Source organism: Peromyscus californicus, unplaced genomic scaffold (genome assembly GCF_007827085.1).
Source record: "Peromyscus californicus insignis strain IS unplaced genomic scaffold, ASM782708v3 Scaffold_12__1_contigs__length_115047231, whole genome shotgun sequence".
Taxonomy (NCBI): Eukaryota; Metazoa; Chordata; class Mammalia; order Rodentia; family Cricetidae; genus Peromyscus; species Peromyscus californicus.
Genome location: NW_026294413.1, coordinates 97,324,768 through 97,344,367, shown reverse-complemented (window position 1 = coordinate 97,344,367; position 19,600 = coordinate 97,324,768). Strand labels below are relative to the sequence as shown.

At 46.4% G+C, this 19,600-nt stretch overlaps 1 protein-coding gene across 2 annotated transcripts; it reads left to right on the top strand.

Moving 5' to 3' along the window:
- Nucleotides 1-1,850: 1,850 nt before the first annotated feature.
- On the top strand, nucleotides 1,851-16,125 carry Rgr (retinal G protein coupled receptor). Of its 2 annotated transcripts, XM_052734371.1 has the most exons (7): nucleotides 1,851-1,943; nucleotides 3,773-3,929; nucleotides 4,839-4,960; nucleotides 8,132-8,285; nucleotides 9,887-10,004; nucleotides 13,021-13,134; nucleotides 13,618-16,125. In XM_052734371.1, exons 1-7 carry the CDS (start codon nucleotides 1,865-1,867, stop codon nucleotides 13,738-13,740), a joined length of 867 nt encoding a protein of 288 aa, XP_052590331.1. In that variant the 5' UTR covers nucleotides 1,851-1,864; the 3' UTR covers nucleotides 13,741-16,125. The 2 variants fall into 2 exon arrangements, with proteins under 2 accessions (XP_052590331.1, XP_052590330.1); XM_052734370.1 differs by having other exon boundaries at nucleotides 13,021-13,735.
- Nucleotides 16,126-19,600: the final 3,475 nt, after the last annotated feature.

Here is a 19,600-nt window from a genome sequence, read left to right as displayed (position 1 = left end):
GTGTCAGTTCCTCCCTCCAGGTTCCTGCCCTGTTTGAGTTCCTGTCCTGACTTCCTTCAATGATGAATAGTACTGTTGAAGTGTAAGCCTAATAAACTCTTTCCTCTCCAAGTTGCTTTGGTCATGGTGTTTTGTTGTAGCAACAGTAACCCTAAGACAGAACCCAGTGCATACACATACAGTGCCTAGCTCCATGCCAAGCCTGTCTAGACAGTATCAGCTCCCCAAAATGATGCTTCTCATATCTTCTCTTCATATCCAGCCAGTAGCATTTTCTCAGTGCTAGGACAGTACCTGTCACCCTCCTCCTGTAATCAAAGACTTCTCTACCTGCTGCCACACCCAGGCCGCCTTTTCCTCTTGTTTGGAGTGAATGCTTTCACTCAGACTTTATCTAGTTGACTCTGTACTTTACTCCTAACCTTGTCCCTTCTCTTCTTTCCTGGTGTCTTTGGTGATCTTGTGGGCATGGGAAGACAGTTGCAGGTGTTAACCAGCAAGTTAGAAATCAGAAAAAGAGTAGGGAAGGCCCTGGAGGATGTAGCTGGAATTTCAGGCTCCAAGAGTCATTAAATTCAGACTTAAGTAGGTATTGGCAGGAGGGAAGGTTTATGACCTGAATGTTACCGGACAGAATGAACTGCTCTTCTAGAGGGGATCAGAGGTCGCCAATGGGAAATGCCAGGGCCCGCACGATGGAAGGCGAGAGTGGTTGCCTTCCACCCCCACACTCACTACACGGCCCTGGGCTGATTCCTAACTAACTTATCTCCTTTTCCTCATTTAAAATGGAGGGGAACTGGCAGTTTATTCATGGAGTTATTTTTAGGAGTCTTCTGATAATCATCCATTAGTGTAGTCCCTAACTTTAATAGACGTGAGCTATTTTGCTAATAGCCCTTTGGGACTTGGTCTCTCCTTCTGAAATTAGTTGTGGCATAGTTTACTGTTTTCTGAAGTGGATTTCACTGTGAACCGGGATACAATTTGTACTAAGACCTTGTGTATAGAAGCCAAAGTTCTTAGTGAGTCCTGAGGCACTTTGAAAGAGTGCAAATCATCCTTCATCCTGATATATTTTATGCATGCATAGCTCAAAGTCTGTATGGGAAATAGGAAGTGAAGCCCCAGAGTCTAAATCCACAATGGATTCAACCATTCCCTAGCACTTAGCTGGGAAAGGGCATGGCACACAAATGCCTAAGTTGAAAAGATAATGACCCAATGGCTGCAGTGCAGAACAGAGAGCCAGTAATGGCAGATTCGGAGCCAGAAGCTCAGGGTCTGGTCCCAGTCTACATTTGTTTTATGACAGCACAGGACTTCAAAAGCCTTCTCCTTCCCCCTGCACATGCCTCTGGTTCCGTGAATGAACTTGCACACACACACACACACACACACACACACACACACACACACACACATGCACGCACGCACGTGCACACGCACACACAGCTTGTCAGCAACTATGCACATAGAAGGGCTGGCTACTCTCCAATTCTCAGGGACAGCTGCAGCTCAAATCCTTTCTTCCACTTCCCTCCCTGGGTTATGCAACCCTTTCCCAATTCAGCTTTCAGTTACACACCATTTGGATCCTAGACCTTAATCCTGCCTAGTGGGCTGAAATGAACAAGGCAGGGCTCGTTCCAGCTTCACAAAGGCTGCACTGTCCTTCTACTGAATGGATTCCTTCTGTGTGAGCCAAGTGGGAGACTTAGAAGGGTGAGAAAAACCGAAGGTGTTCTAAGGCTACCGTAGTAATCCCCATGTGCCAGCAGGTGGGGTGGCCCTTTAAAAAGGAAGAGCCTGGCTTCAGAGAGCCAGAAAAGAGCTGGGCAGCTGACAAAGAGGGAGTCCAAGGATGGCAGTGCCCAGAGCCCTGCCTGCTGGCTTTGGGGAACTCGAGGTGCTGGCTGTGGGAACAGTGCTGCTGATGGAAGGTGAGCCAAGCACGACCTTGGGCAGAGTGAGGGCCCAGTGGTCCCCAGAACCCAGGCCACAGCTGTGGAGTGGGCATATCATCTTGGCTGCCTCTCCTCTGTGTCTGGATCCAGGGCTTATTCTCTTCACAGCCCCCTCAGGATGTAGCATGTTGCATAGGAGCCAGGGGAAAGAAGCCAGGCATGGGTCAAAGAGAGAGACACTTGGCAGAAGATACTTGCTCAGGAGGTAACTGGACCAGGCCTAGACTTTTCATATCCCTCAAGCCAAGAGAAAATTTAATCCACTCCCCAGAAACTTTGCTAAGACTCTCATATTAGACCAGGCCCCCAGAAGTCTCCAGAGACTGACAGCTCAGGTACCTGCTCTCTTTGGGATGATATCAAGTCATTTCAGCTTTCTGACCCTCAAAGTAATCATTATAATGTGTGTCTGCAGAGGCTAAGCTGAATCATTAGTATAAAGTCATGGTCTAAATAGACATCCAGGGAACTTAAGTTCATTATCGCCCTGCCACCTCTGCCTTAGTCTGCCACTACATCCACCAGGTCTAGTCCTACAACCAAAGGCTTTTCTCCAACAGCAACTACTTAGGCCCAAGAGACACCTGCCTCAAGCTAGAATCTCTAAGATCCCCAGTGAGCACAGAAATAGAATCCTTCCTGAAGCCAGGCTGATGGGGTACAGTCTTCATTCAAACCAGACCCAGAAGAGGAATCTGTACATTCTTTTACATGCTGAGGACCGACAATGGGGAGGGAGTGCCAGCCACTAGGACTGTCCTACAGATAGTGGACACCATTGAGTAGGCCCCATCTCCTGGGAACTTAGCCTGCTTTCTGGTCCTCTAATATGCTGGGAAATTTTACTTTACATCTTTACATATGCTTCTCTCTCTTTCTGGAATTCTTTTCCATGCTCTGACCTTCACAATTTTAAAGGAAAAGCTTTCCCTCTCCATCATCCCTGCCCCCTTTCTAGTGAGAGCAAGTTATAACTGAGGATGTAACCCAGGGCCTTCTACAAGCTAGGTAAGATCTCTACCACTGCATTATATCCCTAGTCTGGTTTTTGCTTTTTAGTTTTGAGGTAGGGTTATATAGGCTGACATTAGACTTGTAATTCTCCTGCCTCGGCTTCTTAAGTATCTTGCCCACCAGGCCCAGCTTTCTTTCTCTTTTGAAACAAGAAGCCAAGGTTAAGAAAGTTCAAGGAACAGCAAGAGCGTGACCAAGCTAAAACCAGTCAGTTCTCTGCTGCTAGAGAATCCCTCCTGCCATTTCACCTTGCTGCCTGGTGTCCTGGTCACTCTGTGCTCTAAGTTGGATCCTCTTCTCCAGGTCCCTCCCTGACATTGCCCCACAGCCCTTGAAGGAGGCGTTTTGAAATCTGAAAGACTTGAGACTGTCCCTAGCTCTGCCACTTCCTATGTGCACTGTAAGTGCACGCTCGCTATTTGGCATCACTGAGCCATGGAGAGAAGATTGAATGAAAGGACCCACGCAACAGGCTCTCCAGGGTGCCTGGCCCCCCACTTGTCCAGCACTTGTCAGTGACCAATTGTCACAGCATGAGCCACACGGGGCTGTGCGGTCTTCTCATACATCTTCCTGTTAGATTGTCAGTAGGCAGTGAACAGGGAGAGCCACAGATTTTAGTGCCTGGGGTCATCCCATCAGAGTAGCATTTGAAAAGCTGTGCTGAGGGGTTGCTGAGGTGGAATCTGTAAGGTTACTGAAACCCCATCAACCCCAGACCCTGCTTCTGATACCCACATGGGCCTCACCTCGATACCAGCCTCGATACCAGCCCTCACCCTTCCTTTCAGCGCTCTCTGGCCTCAGCCTCAATGGCCTGACCATCTTCTCTTTCTGCAAGACTCCAGATCTGCGGACTCCCAGCAACCTGCTGGTACTGAGCCTGGCCCTGGCCGACAGTGGGATCAGCCTGAATGCCCTTGTTGCAGCTGTATCCAGCCTCCTCCGGTACCAGCCCCTTCCCCTTCCACAGGCTCTGGGGGCTTGCTTGGAACATCATGGACAAGCAGACCAAAGTCTTTCTTTCTACCTATAGAAAACTGTCACAAGGTCAGAGGTTAGACAGGCCAAATTAAGTTAAACTCAAATTCCTGATTATTTATGAAGGTATAGCCAATGTCTAGAATGCAGGGGTTGCTCAGACCTGACCAAAGAGACAGTGGGCTGGAGGGATTCAGAACCTGAGCCCTGTATTCATGTGGTCTGGCCTTGAGTCCTTGCTCCATCATTTCCAGTCCTGGGATACTTCTGTCAATTACATATTACAACCTAATTCATATGTTTTGTTGGATGTACTAGTTTAATTATTTACAAATATCTTGAACCAACACTCTCTGGTAGGCCCTAAATAGGTGCTTGGTAAAGCAAACATGATTTATACCACACTCTAATACCTTATGTGTAAACCAGGGTCTTGGCATGTGGCCTGCAAAGATGTCTTTGGAGCCTGACTCAAAAAGAATTCCTCCTCTTTGAAGGAGGATGAATAAGAGCGTCTTCCTCTGCTTTGCCATGGGGATGAGAGTCTAACGATTTGGGGGTTTACCTCTGGCTTTGTCTTCATCTGTTGTGGTACCCTGGATAAGTAATTTTTTTTTTCTCTTGGCCTCTGTTTACCCACCTGTGATGGAGACATATGGTCTCCATCTGAATGCAGAAAGACCCTTTGGCCCATGGTGGTTCATTGGCCCACTGACCTAAACCCCAAGGCCCCAGTTGCATCATGGGAAGACACTGATAATAAGGTCCTCCTTGCAGGAGCAGGGATAACGTCCAGGGACTCTCCAGGTTCCCCCCGGGCAGGTGTGGGGTGGAAAGACTGGAGGGAAGGGTCACTCTGCTCATTGTTTCCCACAGGCGCTGGCCATATGGTTCAGAGGGCTGCCAGGCTCATGGTTTCCAGGGGTTTGCAACGGCACTGGCCAGCATCTGTGGCAGCGCAGCTATTGCCTGGGGTCGCTACCACCACTACTGCACCCGTATGTGTCTGGGCCCCTGACTGTAGGGTCACTGCAGAGTGTAGGAGGATAGAAGATAGGGAGGGGTGGTCAGTATTCAATTCAGCTCAGTGTTTTCCAAACAAGAGAGTGTGGGTGGGAGGGAGGTACATGCACACAACTTGTGGCCATTCATTTCCGAAAAAGAGGGAGAGGGAGGGTGGACAAGCCTGCTTTGAGACGCACATTAGAAAGACTGAGTCTGCCCTTGCTACAGCCTTGGTGACTCAAGGCTTTGAGCCTTAGTTTTCTTCTCTGCAAGACCTCAGAGATTCATTTTGAAAATCAGATGAGATCATGGACATAGAAAATGTCCTGGCAGTCAGATAAAATTGGAGGACAGAAGGAGGGTAAGTGAGTGAGTGTGTGTGTGTGTGTGTGTGTGTGTGTGTGTGTGTGTGTGTGTGCCCACCCTGCCATTTCATGGGTCCATGGCAGAGCCACACAAAGATGAATCCAGGTCTAGATTCCCCAAGGCTTACTGTTAGATGTGTTATCAGTGTGCCACCTGCTCTGTGGTTGCCTGTCATTTTTTGTTTGTTCTATTTTGTTTTGAGGCAGGATCTCTGGTAACTCAAACTGGCTTCCAACTCCCCATGAGTGCTGGGATTACAGCTGCGCACTTCCATGCCTGGCTCACGCAATGCTAGGATCAACCCAGTGGCTCCTGTGTGCCAGATAAGCACTGTACTAGTGAGCTGTGTCCCTAACCCTTGCTTGTTATTTTTTTCCCAACAAGTAGTTACTTTTAAAAATGTCAAACTTTTCTTTTAGTTTTATGGGTTTTGTTTTATTTCCTTAGTTTTGTTTTCTGATAGTCTCATGCAGCTCAGGCTGGTCTTGCTCTACATATGAAGGCAGGGTGACTTTGAAATCCTGGTCCTCCGGTCTCCATTTCCCAACAACTAGGTATTACAAGTGTGATTACTATGCCATGCCCAGTTTTCTTTAGAACTTAGTTTAGGATCTGGTTATATAGCTCAATTGGTAGGGTCCTTACTTAGCATCTACAGGCCTTGGATCTAGCAAAAACACCACAAAATCCTGGCATGGTGGTGCATGCCTATAATACTGACACTGGGGGTTAGAGGCAGGAGGATCAGGAGTTCAAGGTCATTTTCAGCTACTTAATGAATTAAAGGCCAACCTGAGTTACACAAGTCATTGTCTAAAAACAACAACAAAAACCCATAATTTTTATTCTTCTTAATGTCTTATTTTAAATGATATCTGTGAAATCACAGGTGTAATGTACTTAAATTCCAATACATGTTAAAACACACAGCATTATCATTACCGGAGAGAGGTACATAAACATACTTTGAGGAACTGTGTTTAACTGACCTAGACAGAAAACCTCCAGTGTGTAGCCTAAGAAACAGAGGCATATAGAAGGTAAGCAACTAGCCCTGTGTGCCCAGGAAATAGAGTTAGTTAGGGTTGGCATTGAGTATGGCCAGGATGTCTCCAGAGGTGGTTGTTCCCCTTCTCAACTGAGTCCAAGTCTTGTGTGGTGGATTTTCTCAGCATGAAGGCTCCTGTTGGGTCCATGACCACCACAGCCTAACCTTCAGGCATCAGGAGCCTCTCTCGGTGAAAAACTGCCTTGTTTTTTATTCCGAGTGATGATAGGTTAGCCTCTCCTGTCAACATGACCCTGAGGCCGCCACTTTACTGCTTCCATACTGCCTGTTCCAAATATCCCCAGGATCATCACAACACACACACAACGCACATATACACACATAAACATACAGGCATGTGTGCACACACATGGGGGGGAGGAGAGAGAGAGAGAGAGAGAGAGAGAGAGAGAGAGAGAGAGAGAGAGAGAGAGAAAGAGAGAGATGTCTCTGTAATTGACCTCCAGTCCCACCAGGCCTTCACATCAGATCCCTTCCTGCCTTGGAGGGTGCAGCAGAGCAGCATAAAGATAGGGACTAGAGAGGAGGAAGGCCAGGCTCATCCACTCCGTTCCTGGGTAACAGTGAACACTTTATCTTGGAAACATTTTTCATGCAAAAAGGCTTTTGCCACATGTGGGCCAAGCAGTGGGCCATGCTCTCTGTTGGAGTAGAGAGAGCCTTAGTGGGCCTGGGCCGCTATGACAGAACATCGAAGAGCAGATGGCTTCAACAATAGAACTTTATTTCTCTCAAGTCTGAGATCAGTGTACCAGCACATCCAGTCTTGCTTAATGCAGTTCCTGTATGCAGATGTTCACCAAACTACTTCTCCACAAGGTCATTGCTCTCATGTCTCTCCCTATACCATTATGAGAGTTGTGCACACGGTGCAGCCTAGAAAAAATCCATACTAAAAGAGCACTAAACTCACCAGGGACTCCCCTTTCATGACTAATGCCCTCCCAAAGTCCTGCCTTCAAATGCCGTCACACTGGAAATGGATAGCTTCAGCACCTGAATTTGAGGACACAACCTATCTTTAGCAGGGAAGCACACTCAAGCAAAGTCCATCTGAGGTGATGTCAAGAGAGGCTAGATGTGGGGTGAGGGAGGTTATAGACCTGTTATTCTTTGCTGGTTCAAGCCAATCTGGAGCCCTTTCTTCTGTCCTGGGATCAAAAGGGATCAACAAGTAATCCACAGACAGATGAGGATAGCTGGGACAGATGTGCTGAAGTCAGGTCGGTAATGAGGCTACAGAAGACTGGGAGCAAGACCACAGCTGGATCACACCACACCCTAAGAGACCGTCAGGACAATGGCTTCTGCCAGTAGAACTGAGATAGCACCTAGGGCCCTGAGCTTTTGTAGAGCATTGTGGAGCAGACACTTTGCCTCTCAGCAAGTACCCTGCCTCTATCGGAACTACTATGTATATCTCTTCCTTAACCTTGGCTTTGGAAGACACATCTGTCTTTTGTTTCCACTCTCTCCCTCCTCCTCTCTGTTCTCTGAAGATGATTTAGGATATTTGAGAAGACCATCACTACCCATGATCTCTTTTGTTCATCATAGTCCTCAAAGGCAGAGAGCTTCTTGTTCAATATGGAGAAAACTGAGGCTCAAAGATACCCATGCTATTACTATTGGACTAGGGATTTGGGGATGCTCTGAGGCTACAAAGCCTATTCTTTTCCATGTAGTCAACCTATCTCTTTACAACCTATCTTTCCTCTATCTTGTGCAGGTAGACAGTTGGCATGGAACACGGCCATCCCCCTGGTGATGTTTGTGTGGCTATCATCTGCCTTCTGGGCATCCCTGCCCCTGATGGGCTGGGGCCACTATGACTATGAGCCTTTGGGGACATGCTGTACATTGGACTATTCTAGACGTGACAGGTGAGATGAAAGTTGTAGCTTTGAGGCTCCCTTCCACAGGGATCTTGACTTTAAGCTTCTGTGAGAAGGATGTTCCAGATGAAAACCCAACTGGAACAATGTCAACGTTTGGGGAAATCCAAAGGATGATTATACAGTGGGTCGTTGGCCTGCATTGATCATAACTATCACAGAGCCCTACTACTCTTTGGCCCTCTTCAGTACATGGAGTTATCTTGGCTCAGAATGCATTGATTTTGGGAGGCACCCATGCCCTTAGATCAACATATCCAAATCATGTCAGGGCTTTGCATTGGTAGGGACCTCCCAGCATGGAGACATGTTCTCCATCTTCTCTCAGCACCTACTGTGGGCCAATCCCTGATAAGAAGGGGCTGAATGCATGCAGTCTCCACAACCATGGAATTTTCTTCTACTACCACACTATCTGTGTGGCTCTGGGGAGAAAGAGCTTAGAAAATCCATCAGGGATCAATTTGGGGACTGGTCACATGGCTTCTAGCACCATGCCTCCCACCTCTTTCACCTCTTGTTTCTGGCACAGTCACACTGCATTCACATTTTACAGACAATGCAGACTTCTGGAGCATTTACACCTGATAATAGGCTTCTCAGGTGAAACTGACCTGTGAGCTTGGATGGTCCCAATGTCCCGCAGAACATCACCCAACAAGGATTCCTCATACTTCCCATTAGTGAATGTATCTCTTCATGAAGTCAGGATCTGCATCCTGGTGATTTCTACTTGTTTCTGGTCATCCTCCCATCTCCTCAAGGCTTTCTGTGGTCCCTTTAATGACTCTGCGACTGTTAATTTTTTGAGACACGATCTCACATTAGCACAGACTGGCCTGAAATTCACTCTAGAGGCCAGGCTGGCAGTGAGCTTGTGGCAAGTCTTCTGCCTTGACCTCCCAGGTATGAGCCACCACACCCAGCCCCTTTTATTGACTTCTTTTTTTTAAAGATGTATTTATTTATTATGTATACAGTATTCTGCTTGCATGTATGCCTGTTAAGTCAGAAGAGAGTACCAGATCTCATTATAGATGGTTGTGTGCCACCATGTGGTTGCTGGGAATTGAACTCAGGACCTCTGGAAGAGCAGCCAGTGCTCTTAACCTCTGAGCCATCTCTCCAGTTCCCTTTATTGATTTCTTAAAGAGATGGTATCCAGTCTCTGTCATCCATAGGTTATTTTCAAATCCTTAGGCAATGCAAGAGATTTCCTCGGATAGTCTTTCCTCTTGGCCCACCAATACCTCCAGGATTTAGTGAACATATTTTCCAAATTGAAGAATCCCATCTATCCTCAGCTAACAAACAAGACAGCAAGGCTGAGCATTTGAGCTTGAAGAAATCCTTTCTTTATCTCAGCTCCTGGTTCCCAAAGGCAAACTTCAGGAATACCTATGGCTCCTGACTACTGAGGAGAATTTAGCTGGGTACAGGAGCAACTACTCTTCTCTAAGATGGGATGACACCTCTCACTGTCCAGCACAGATGTCGGTGGGCCTGGGCTGCTGGTATCCTGGGCTGCTGGATCCTGGGCTGCTGGCATCCTGGAGTTTGACCTCTGTTTCTCTACCCTTTACCCATAGAAACATCATCAGTTTCCTCTTCATCATGGCCTTTTTCAACTTTGTTGTACCCCTCTTCATCACACTCACTTCATACCAGCTCATGGAACACAAATTCTCCAGGAGTGGTCATCTGCAGGTAAGAAGCCAGCTCCTGAAGCAGCAGGAGTCTCTTGATCCTCTCAGAGACTCTGGAAACATGCATGACACAGCAGAAGTCTGTGTTTTCTGTGTTTGCAAGAATCCTGAGAAAAACCAGCTTGCACAGGGAATATGTTGTTAGGGCTAGAAAACACCCTCCTGTTGCTCAGATTTCCAGAGCTTAGGCAGCAAGGGCCAGAACAAGACAGATTCACGCAGGCCTTGCAACCCTGAGATCCAGGCTCCTACATTACATCATGCATGCTGTTACACTCCATTCTCCCTAGGGATTTGAGGCTTGGCACTAAATTGCAGAACTCTTCAAATGCTGCTTTTTAAATTGCTTTGAGATGTTTAATTTAATCACAGTCACAGGCTATTACCCACCACATAAAATCACACCTGCAAGCACATTTGTCCAAGAAAAATGATGCTTTGAAATAAGACCTCCTGGCCATTTCAGAATTTCTATATTAAAATTCCCTTGCCAGAGATTTTCATTTGACTCTGCTACCTACAAAAAATTAACAGATGAATCACAACAAGCAGCAAAGGTTTTTTTTTTAATGAAAGCAAATATTGATATTATAGACATTATATGTATTTTCACTCCATCTTTGTGAATCTTTTCTGATGAATGAAAGTTTTATGACTCCCATGTCACAAACTGGGCTGAGTCACAAACTCACCAAATGCCACACATTTAGTAATAGCAGAGATGGATCAAAACCCAGACCTGGAACTCTTCAACAAATCTCAGTGCTCAATTTCAGTGCATAAAAATATTCTTTTTTATTGAGACAATCTGCCACTTAAATTTATTACTATGAATTAGAAAACAACATTATAGGTTACTTTCATCTGTGGATCTAGCTAAAAGGTTGAGGGCTGCACTGGGACAAGAATCTTGTATCTGCTGTGGAATAATGCTTTTGTACACTGGTTTGATAAAATGCTGATTGGCCAGTAGCCAGGCAGGAAGTATAAGAGGGATAAGCAGACAAGGGGAATTCTGGGAAGAGGAAGGCTGAGTCAGGAGACACCAGTCTGCCGTCCAGGGAGCAGCACGTAACGGCACACAGGTAAAGCCATGGAATACATGGAGACATATAGATGAACAGAAATGGGCTGAGTTTAAGTGTAAGAGCTAATCAGTAGTTAGCCTGAGCTAATGGCTGAGCACTTTTAATTAATATAGCCTGTGTGTATTTACTTTGGTCTGAGTGGCTGTGGACCAGGCGGGACACAGGAAAACTTCCAGCTACATGTATCCTATTTTGGAGACCAGAGCATCACCTCTTAGGTTCTCTTCCACATTGATCACCTCAACATTAGAAAAATATTTTTATTAATTCTTTGAGTATTTCATACAATGTAGTTTTATCATATTCAACCCCCACTCCTCCTCATAACTCCTCTCAGATCAACCCCTACTTCTTGAATCCCCAGCTTCATGTCCTCTTTTTTAATAACTTAATTCACCAGCCCCAATGTGTGCTACCCATATATTCACACACATAGGACCATCTACTGGAGAACAGTCAGCCAACCCAAGTCCACACCCTTCAAAGTCCTCAACTGCCCATAGCTTCTTAGAGGTGGAGCTCATGAACACTCCCACTCGATGAGCCCGGGCTTTAACAGTCTGTACCCCATCTTCCAGAATAATAGTTGTAGGTTCACCCCTGGGGCCTATGAGCTCCTCAACAATGGGTTCTTGACTGGATTTACAGTACAATGCGTATTTTTCTTCCTGTACAATGGGCCTTAAATCCAATCAGAAAGTGATTGGTTACCCCTGTAACTTTTGTGCCATTATTACACCCACGGTCATATCTTACCATGCCAGTCATTATTGTAATTCACAAGGTTCACAGCTGGGTAAGACTGTTAATGACTTTTGTCCCCACCTGCCTGCATAGCACCTTCCAGTACTATGAAAATTAGCCATCATGGAGCAGTGTCAATACCAACTTGATATCCCTGTGTGCTATGACCAACATGTATGGCATCTTCATCAATAGCGTACTGCGATCAAGTTCTTGTGGGCAACTAAGAACAATGGCAATAGCCTGTATTGTTTGGGGGAATTTCCAGGACACCTATGACCAATTCAAGGGGATATCCCACACCTGGAACTGGGCTTTTCCTTTGGCAAGCTATGGCCTCTGGGAGGAGCATAGCCCTATGATGATTAAAGTCTCTTATCTGAATGAAGTTTAAAAACAGTAGATTTCCATTTGGCTTGTTCAAACATCTTTAGTGTTAGCTACCACCACCACCCCCCCCCCCGCCTCCTCCCCAGCTATACTCACAAACCTCTCCCCACTTTTCTCCCTCCCCATTTTTCTCCCCTTTCATTCATATCATTGATGCACTACTATACCCCCTCCCTTAGATCTTCCTCTTCACCTCAAAATGTCCCTTTCCAGTTTCCTATATTCTACAGGTACTCCAAATTCAACACACAAATATAAAGATTTGATGCTAAGATCCACATCTGAGTGAATCACATGTGTGATGCTTTTCTTTCTAGGTCTGGGTCTCACTCAGTATGTTTTCCAGTTCCACTCCCTGGTTATACTGATAGTGTGAAAAATTTTGAGCCCAGACACGATGATCTCATGAAGTGACTGCATCTGCTGATAGTGAGTTCATTCTAGGCCTGAGGAGAGCTCAGCCCTGGGTACCCTATGTACCTTGTCAGAGAGTCAAAGATTCTTCCTAAAGAACAAAGACCTGGAAGGAAGCTCATTATCCACGCCCCCCAGGCCCTACCTCCAGGCAACTCAGCTGTATCTTACCATTTTATAGACAAGGCAATTGAGGTCGGGTAGTTTAAATAACAGGCTTAAGGCAACACAGCCTTTCAAAGAGCAAAGAGTTCACATGATGCCAAGATCTTCTGCTGGTTCCGCCCCTTCCTAGAGCCCAGTCTGTACTAGCATCCCTGCCTCTGCACGGCTATGGCCACCTGGAGTGAACAGATGCTTCTTCTGATGTTTTCTTCCTAGGTGAACACCACTCTGCCAGGCAGGATGCTGCTGCTGGGCTGGGGCCCCTATGCCCTCCTGTACCTATATGCAGCCATCGCAGATGTGAGCTTCATCTCTCCCAAACTGCAGATGGTACAGACCCTTCCAAAGCCCAAAGAACTCTCCACACTACATCTTCACATCTGTCTGTCTTGCTGTATCATGCCTTCTGGCTTTCTGCTAACTCACTCACTTGTTCTCTCTTTCTTTCTCCTCCCTCTTTCTTCCTTTAAATATTCACAAAGTGTGGAAAATGTTTTTGTTCCATTCCGCTCCACCCCTTGGACCACACTGAGATGACAGAGACAGCTAGACCTATAGTGAGCATGTGCTTTAGGGCTAGGGGCTGTGATTGACATCCAGGTTGGGAACAGGTGTGTTGGCCTTGGGTTGGATGTGGTAGGGAGTTCTGCAACATTCTATGAACTATAGACATCCACCAGAAAAGGCTCAGAGGCTGAAGAATCAAGCTGAGGACAAATGATTGGCAGTTGTAAGGGGGACAAGTTATAAAATGGGACTGGGAGAGAAGTAGAGGCTTCAAAGCATCTTTCATGGGCTTTTCCAACACAACAGGTACCCGCCCTCATTGCCAAAACCATGCCCACAATCAACGCCATCAACTATGCCTTGCACAGCGAGATGGTCTGTAGAGGAATCTGGCAGTGCCTATCTCCACAGAAGAGCAAGCAGAACTGAACCCAGTGAGATTCTTCAAAAGGCTGATCACAATCAAGCCTACCTCTGCAAGTCTGGACTGAGCCCCTGGCCAGGAAGATGCCCTAGCATACTTCCCAACAGTCCCAGAGCCATGCCAGATGCTTATCCACCAGCGTCAAGAGTCCTGTTGAGTCCAACATTAGGCTGGACCCAGATACTAGGTTCCATGGAAGGAGTACTGGTCACAGTCATCTACACGTAGACTAAGAGGCCCTGGAAAAGTAACTCCCTCCAACCTCAGTTATCGGAACCCCAGAGTAAAGATGCCATTATGAATCAATGAGGATGCTGTATGCTTGAACAAGGTAGCATATGCTCACCAAGGAAATAAAATGTTTACTGAAACGGACTACTGATATGAACCTTGGCTGTGTCCTACATGAACCAAGTCTTACAATAAAAGGAGACAAAGCCCTGGGAATGGTTTTTGGGAACTCATCTGAGGTTGCCAATTTTCAAATAGCACTTACTAAGTTGTAATGGCATCGATGACTTATTCTGCCCCTTGTTCCATGTCCCCTATGGTGAGATAAGATGACAGCAATGACGAGTTGACCATACAGATTGAAGCAGAACATGCAGGTTATGTACTCCCTGAGTCAGCCACCAGCACCAACATTCAAAATGCATCCCTGGTTATATGAGATTTGGATTAAAGATTGATTTCAAATGGTTTGGAACTCATTGCCAATATTTAAAAAATTAAAGCAATTATTTAACCATCCAGTTGTCAGGAGATGTGGACCCACAGCTCTGTCTTCCTCTCCACAGTGACTGTTTGCAGAGCTCGGTCCAACTCTGCCCTTTGCCCAGAACACATATGGTCCTGTTCCAGCTCATATGTTCCCTGCAGAGCTCAGGTGCCTCTGGGTTTGTGACACTAATGAAGGGGCCCCCAGTCACCTTTAGATGTAGACCTGCACCTTCCATAGAGTCAGCAATTCAGGATCAAGATATAATAGGTGCATAGTCCTGTGCAAGACCTGCTGTCCTAGAGGGAAGTAAAGCAGATTGACGGGGTGATGGAGGCCATACTGGAAGTCTAATAGTGGAAGAAGCAGATGGCCCAGGCACTGTGAGAGACAGAAAGCACATCCTATAAAGCCAAGAACCTGAATAGGCCAGTTTCTGGCGATGAGGGGATGGTCATGTAGACTTGGGTCTGCCTCCTGGTTCTCCAGATGCAGAAAATTAGGTCACATATACACAACCCAGAAGAAGCTTGCAGAAAACAGACTCCCCTAGCTGGGCATGGTGGTGCACGCCTTTAATCCCAGCACTTAGGAGACAGAGGCAGGTGGATCTCTGTGAGTTCGAGGCCAGCCTGGTCTACAGAGGGAGTTCCAGGATAGCCAGGGCAATACAGAGAAACCCTGTCTTGAAAAAACTAAGCAAAATAAAACAAACAACAACAAAAACCCAACAAAACAAAAACCAGAGTCCTGTTTGGTCATTTTTCAGAGTGAGGCAGAGGAGAATGGGAGCAGCCTTCCCACAACACCCTTTTCTGGAGTATGTTCTGAACCAGGTGCTGTGCAGGCAAGACGACCCTGGGCCACACTCCAGGACCCAGGGAGGACACTTGGCCGAGGATGTGGATAGAGAGTGCAGCAAAGAAATCCCAGGGTCTAAGCTGGGCTTGCACATGACTCAGAAGTCAAAGTAGAAATTACTGAACAATTGCACCCACGCAAATGCAATTAGACATAACAATAATAGGGGTTATAAACACACGCTGGCATTTCATTCAGATTCTCTCTAAGTCCTTACCACAGAACTAAACCATTTCTCTCACTCCATATGACATAAGTCTGTACTCCAACTTACAGTCAACACAGTTCAACTCTGCGTTTTAATGAAATTCAAATGCATATCCACTTTCAGCCGCATTCTGGATTTAAAAAATTTCTGAAGTTTAACCAGAAAACTTAGATGCCACCATGATTTCTCAATTTTCCTTTCAAAAGCAGTCCAGTTAGGTGAAAGGCTCCATATATGCACTCGTGTGGCGTGCATGACCAGAGTCTCTGTTGCCCCCTTGTTCAGTGGCCATGGGGACAGACAACACTCTTTGTCCAAGTTTTCTGTCTTCTTGATCTCAATGGATTCTGATCAGGTCAGAGGGTTCTGAGACTATGAAAAGTCTCTTCTTTAACCAAAATGTTTAGTATGGGCTCAGTTATCTCCTTCCAACTTAAACCAAACCAACCAACCAACCAACCAACTAACCAACCAAACAACAACAACAAAAACCAAACCACCCTGGTAAAGTCTCCAAGGAAGTGAGATTAAGTGAGAATGACATTTTAATGCCACAAAATGGTCCCTTTATGGGAGGAGGTACTACAGAGCAAGGACTCTGGCTACTTGCCTCTCTCCCGTGCATGCAGCAAGGAAAACCATGTGAGCACACAGTGAAATACTGCTGTCTGCACCTCCAGAGCACAGGCCTCATCAGACACCACCTCTAGCTGGAACTTGACTTCAGATTTCTGGCCTCAGGACCCATGAAGAGATGCGTGTGTGCTATAGGAGCCCCCGCGCCTATGGGACTTTGTGCAGTGCCTTTAGCAAGCAGATAGTTTTCAGTCAAAGCTCATTTAAAACAGATGAATAGCAGAGGCAAACAAGAGTTGGACTGAGACCCCTGGAATGCCCAGGGCCACTCGTACCGAATTCCAGCCTGTATTCCTTTTAGTGTAAAATGTGTGAGCCAGGTCATGGTGTCACACACCTTTCATTCCAGCATATATGTATATAGTCTTTAGGTCAAGCCTCAATATACATATTAATAATATGAGATATGAAATTTGCCTCCTAAGATCTCTTCAGATTCAGAGTCATTGTGCTCAGTGTGCTTTAACTAACAGATTTAGGTCTAGTAGAAGACTATCCCTGACCCATGCCATCTTTCTGGGAAACATTGCTCTCCCTGCCTTGCCAAATAGATGTGAGTTATTGTTACAAATAAACCAGCAAACTGTCTTCAAAGTGTCAGACTGTCTTCATAGTAAAAGACTACAAAACTTCCATGGAACAGTTTTTCAGGGGAGGAAAGGGGCTGTGCATCCAAATGCTCAGCAAAATGAACATCAATTACATGCATTCACATTTCTTCTCAAAGGTAAAAGAGATACTGATTTTTTCCACTTATGTATTTATTTATAATTAAGTAGCAAGAAAGTTGGCCAAATTTTTACACATGTGCGTACACACACACACACACACACACACACACACACTTGAGACAAGGTCTCATGTAGCCCAGGTCTTGAACACTCATTGCAGCTAAGGATGTCCTTGAACTTCTGATCCTCCTACCACCCCACTCAGTTTATTCGGTGCTAGGAATCAAACCCAAGGATTCAGGACTCCTAGGTAAGGACTCTACCAACAGACCTGCACCCTCAGCTCTCTTATACATAGTTGTTGCCATGAACTCTAGAGGTCTTTTCCAGTTCTTCCAGTTAAAAAGGTTCTTAACCAATTTATTAAAATATAAGCTCACTCTCCTTGCACAAATGCCTGATTCCCATGTCTCCTATCAGAGTAAACGCCTGTGCTATCAGTCCTATCTTATGAGCCAATAAAAGAGAGGAAAACTAGCAAAGCTCTAATTTGCAGGAATTCATCCTGGGTAGGTGGGGTTGTGCAGTACCTAGCTAATGCCACAAGGTGGCAGTGCTCTCTCGACAATGACTTAGTCTTGGACCACCAGCCCTGTGGTGTCTTCAGCCTGTGAGTTCCCAGGCCAGGCTGATGGATCTCCTCTGTGCTTTTTTTTTTTTTTTTTGTCTAGTCTGGGTACTGAAGCCTGATGCCTGGCTATCTCTCCTTGGGTGACCTTAAGATCCTGTTTCTTTCCTTGAAAGAAACAGAATTATATATACAATGGCTGGAGGGGTCGCAGACAGCTCCCACAGAGTCCCCCTTTTCTCTGCCTACGAAGTCATCACGGAAGGTTTAGTCAGGTGTGAAACTTGGGAGTCCTCCCTGACAGGTCAGGGGTGTCAGCAGGCCATTCGGGGTCTGGTCTTGGTCTAACTGGGCAGTTGGGACAGTCCCCGGATTTCTCTGGCTTTTGAGTCTCACGTGAAAAGCAGGTGATGGTCATAGCACCGAATGCCGAGATTGCATGTGGACGGACGCACAATGTAAACTGTAGAGAGCTGGGCTGGAGGGCCCTTGGGGTGTAGCTCCTGGAGAAGCAGCTTGTGCACATGCTCATCATGTGTCATTGTTAAGGATGAGCAATGTTTCCAAAGAAACAAGAGCTGGGAAACTTCTGGATGAAAACCAAAGGCAAAATCCCTGAATCTCCCCTCTGCTGTCAGTCACGGTCACTGGTCAATTCTTTCACAAGCTGTTCCTTGGCCCTAACGCCACACACCTGTTCTTCCCTCTGCCCATTCGGCTCTCTTTACAATGGCCTCCGTTGTCTCCCTGGGCCCAGCTGCTCTTCTCCCGACAGCTGTTGGGCACCAGCGACAGCTTCGCCCTTCTAGGTAGGAGGTAGTGTGGCAGCTTGGAAAGAGCTTAGAATCCAGGGGCGGGAAGACCTGGGCAGGAATCCAAGCCTTGCCACTTCGTCAGCATGACAGTCTCTGCTTAGCCAACATTTAGGGTCTCCGGGTTTCTTCTAGGCTCCTCTGTATAACCCCTCATGACCCTCAGTTTTAGCTAAATTGGTTTCCCAAGATTTCTTCCATCCTCAGATCTGATGATTGACTGAGTTATCCTCCACCACCTCCGGGAGATGTCTGATCCTTGTCTAGGTGGTGATACAGTTTAGGCCTTGAGTGTCGCCTAAAGACTCACATGTTTAAGAGTGGGTCGGAGGCCTGTGTTGTTATTAGGGGGTGAGCGGGAAATTTAAGTAGGGGCCTAAAGGGAAAGCTTGGACCATGGGGAGCATTCTCTTAAAGAGGACAGTTGGACCGTCACCTCCTCTTTTCTCCTTTTCGCTGCCGTAAGGTTACAGACTGACTCTACCACATGTCCCCTGGCATGATGGCTGTCTGGCATGGGCCCAAAAGCCCCCATGGGGTAAAACCTCCACAACTCTGAGCCATGGCAAGCCTTCCCTCTTTATAAATTGATTACCCCAGGTATCGTTATAGTAACAGACGTCTGGCTAACACAATCATCTCAGCCAGCCTCCACCCCTGGGGCTTCTCTTGGTCACTTTCTACCCACCGACCATCTCCTTCATTATAAATTCCCACTTGCCCATGCCGTTTTATGTCGACTCCCTCTCTCTCCCCACTGTAGCTCCTGGCAAATGGTACATATTCCCAGAGCGATGATCCTAAATAACATCTGCCCTAATCACACTTTAAGAAGGTTTACAGAATAATTTCCCTTTAACAACTGTAGGACAAAGTTTGAGAGGATCTGTACTACATGCACAAAAATGGACTCCTTGAAGTAGTATAATTTCACAGTGCTTGGGCCACAGTGGGTACTCAGTGAGTACTAGTTTTTCTCTATTCGGTCCTTCTCCGATGCCTTGGGCTGCCCTCTGGATTTCATTGGTTGTTCCAGAAAAGAGCAGACAGCAGAGTTAAGATGGTTGATTGACAATGGCATTTGAGTGATGATTGCATGCAACACGAATCCCATCTCCACGCTGATTTAACTCCCGCCAAATCCTCAAAGCTTAATTCTCTCCCCAGTCTGCACATTTGAATTGGAGTCTGGAGACTCAAAAACGCAGTCGCTGGACCAGGCAAGCCAACCTCCCTTGGGGGATAGAAACTCGGACACTCTGGTCCACCCACATCTCCTAAATATGATTTGAAGTTTAAACAACATGGTTAGGGAGTTGGTGTGTGCTTTG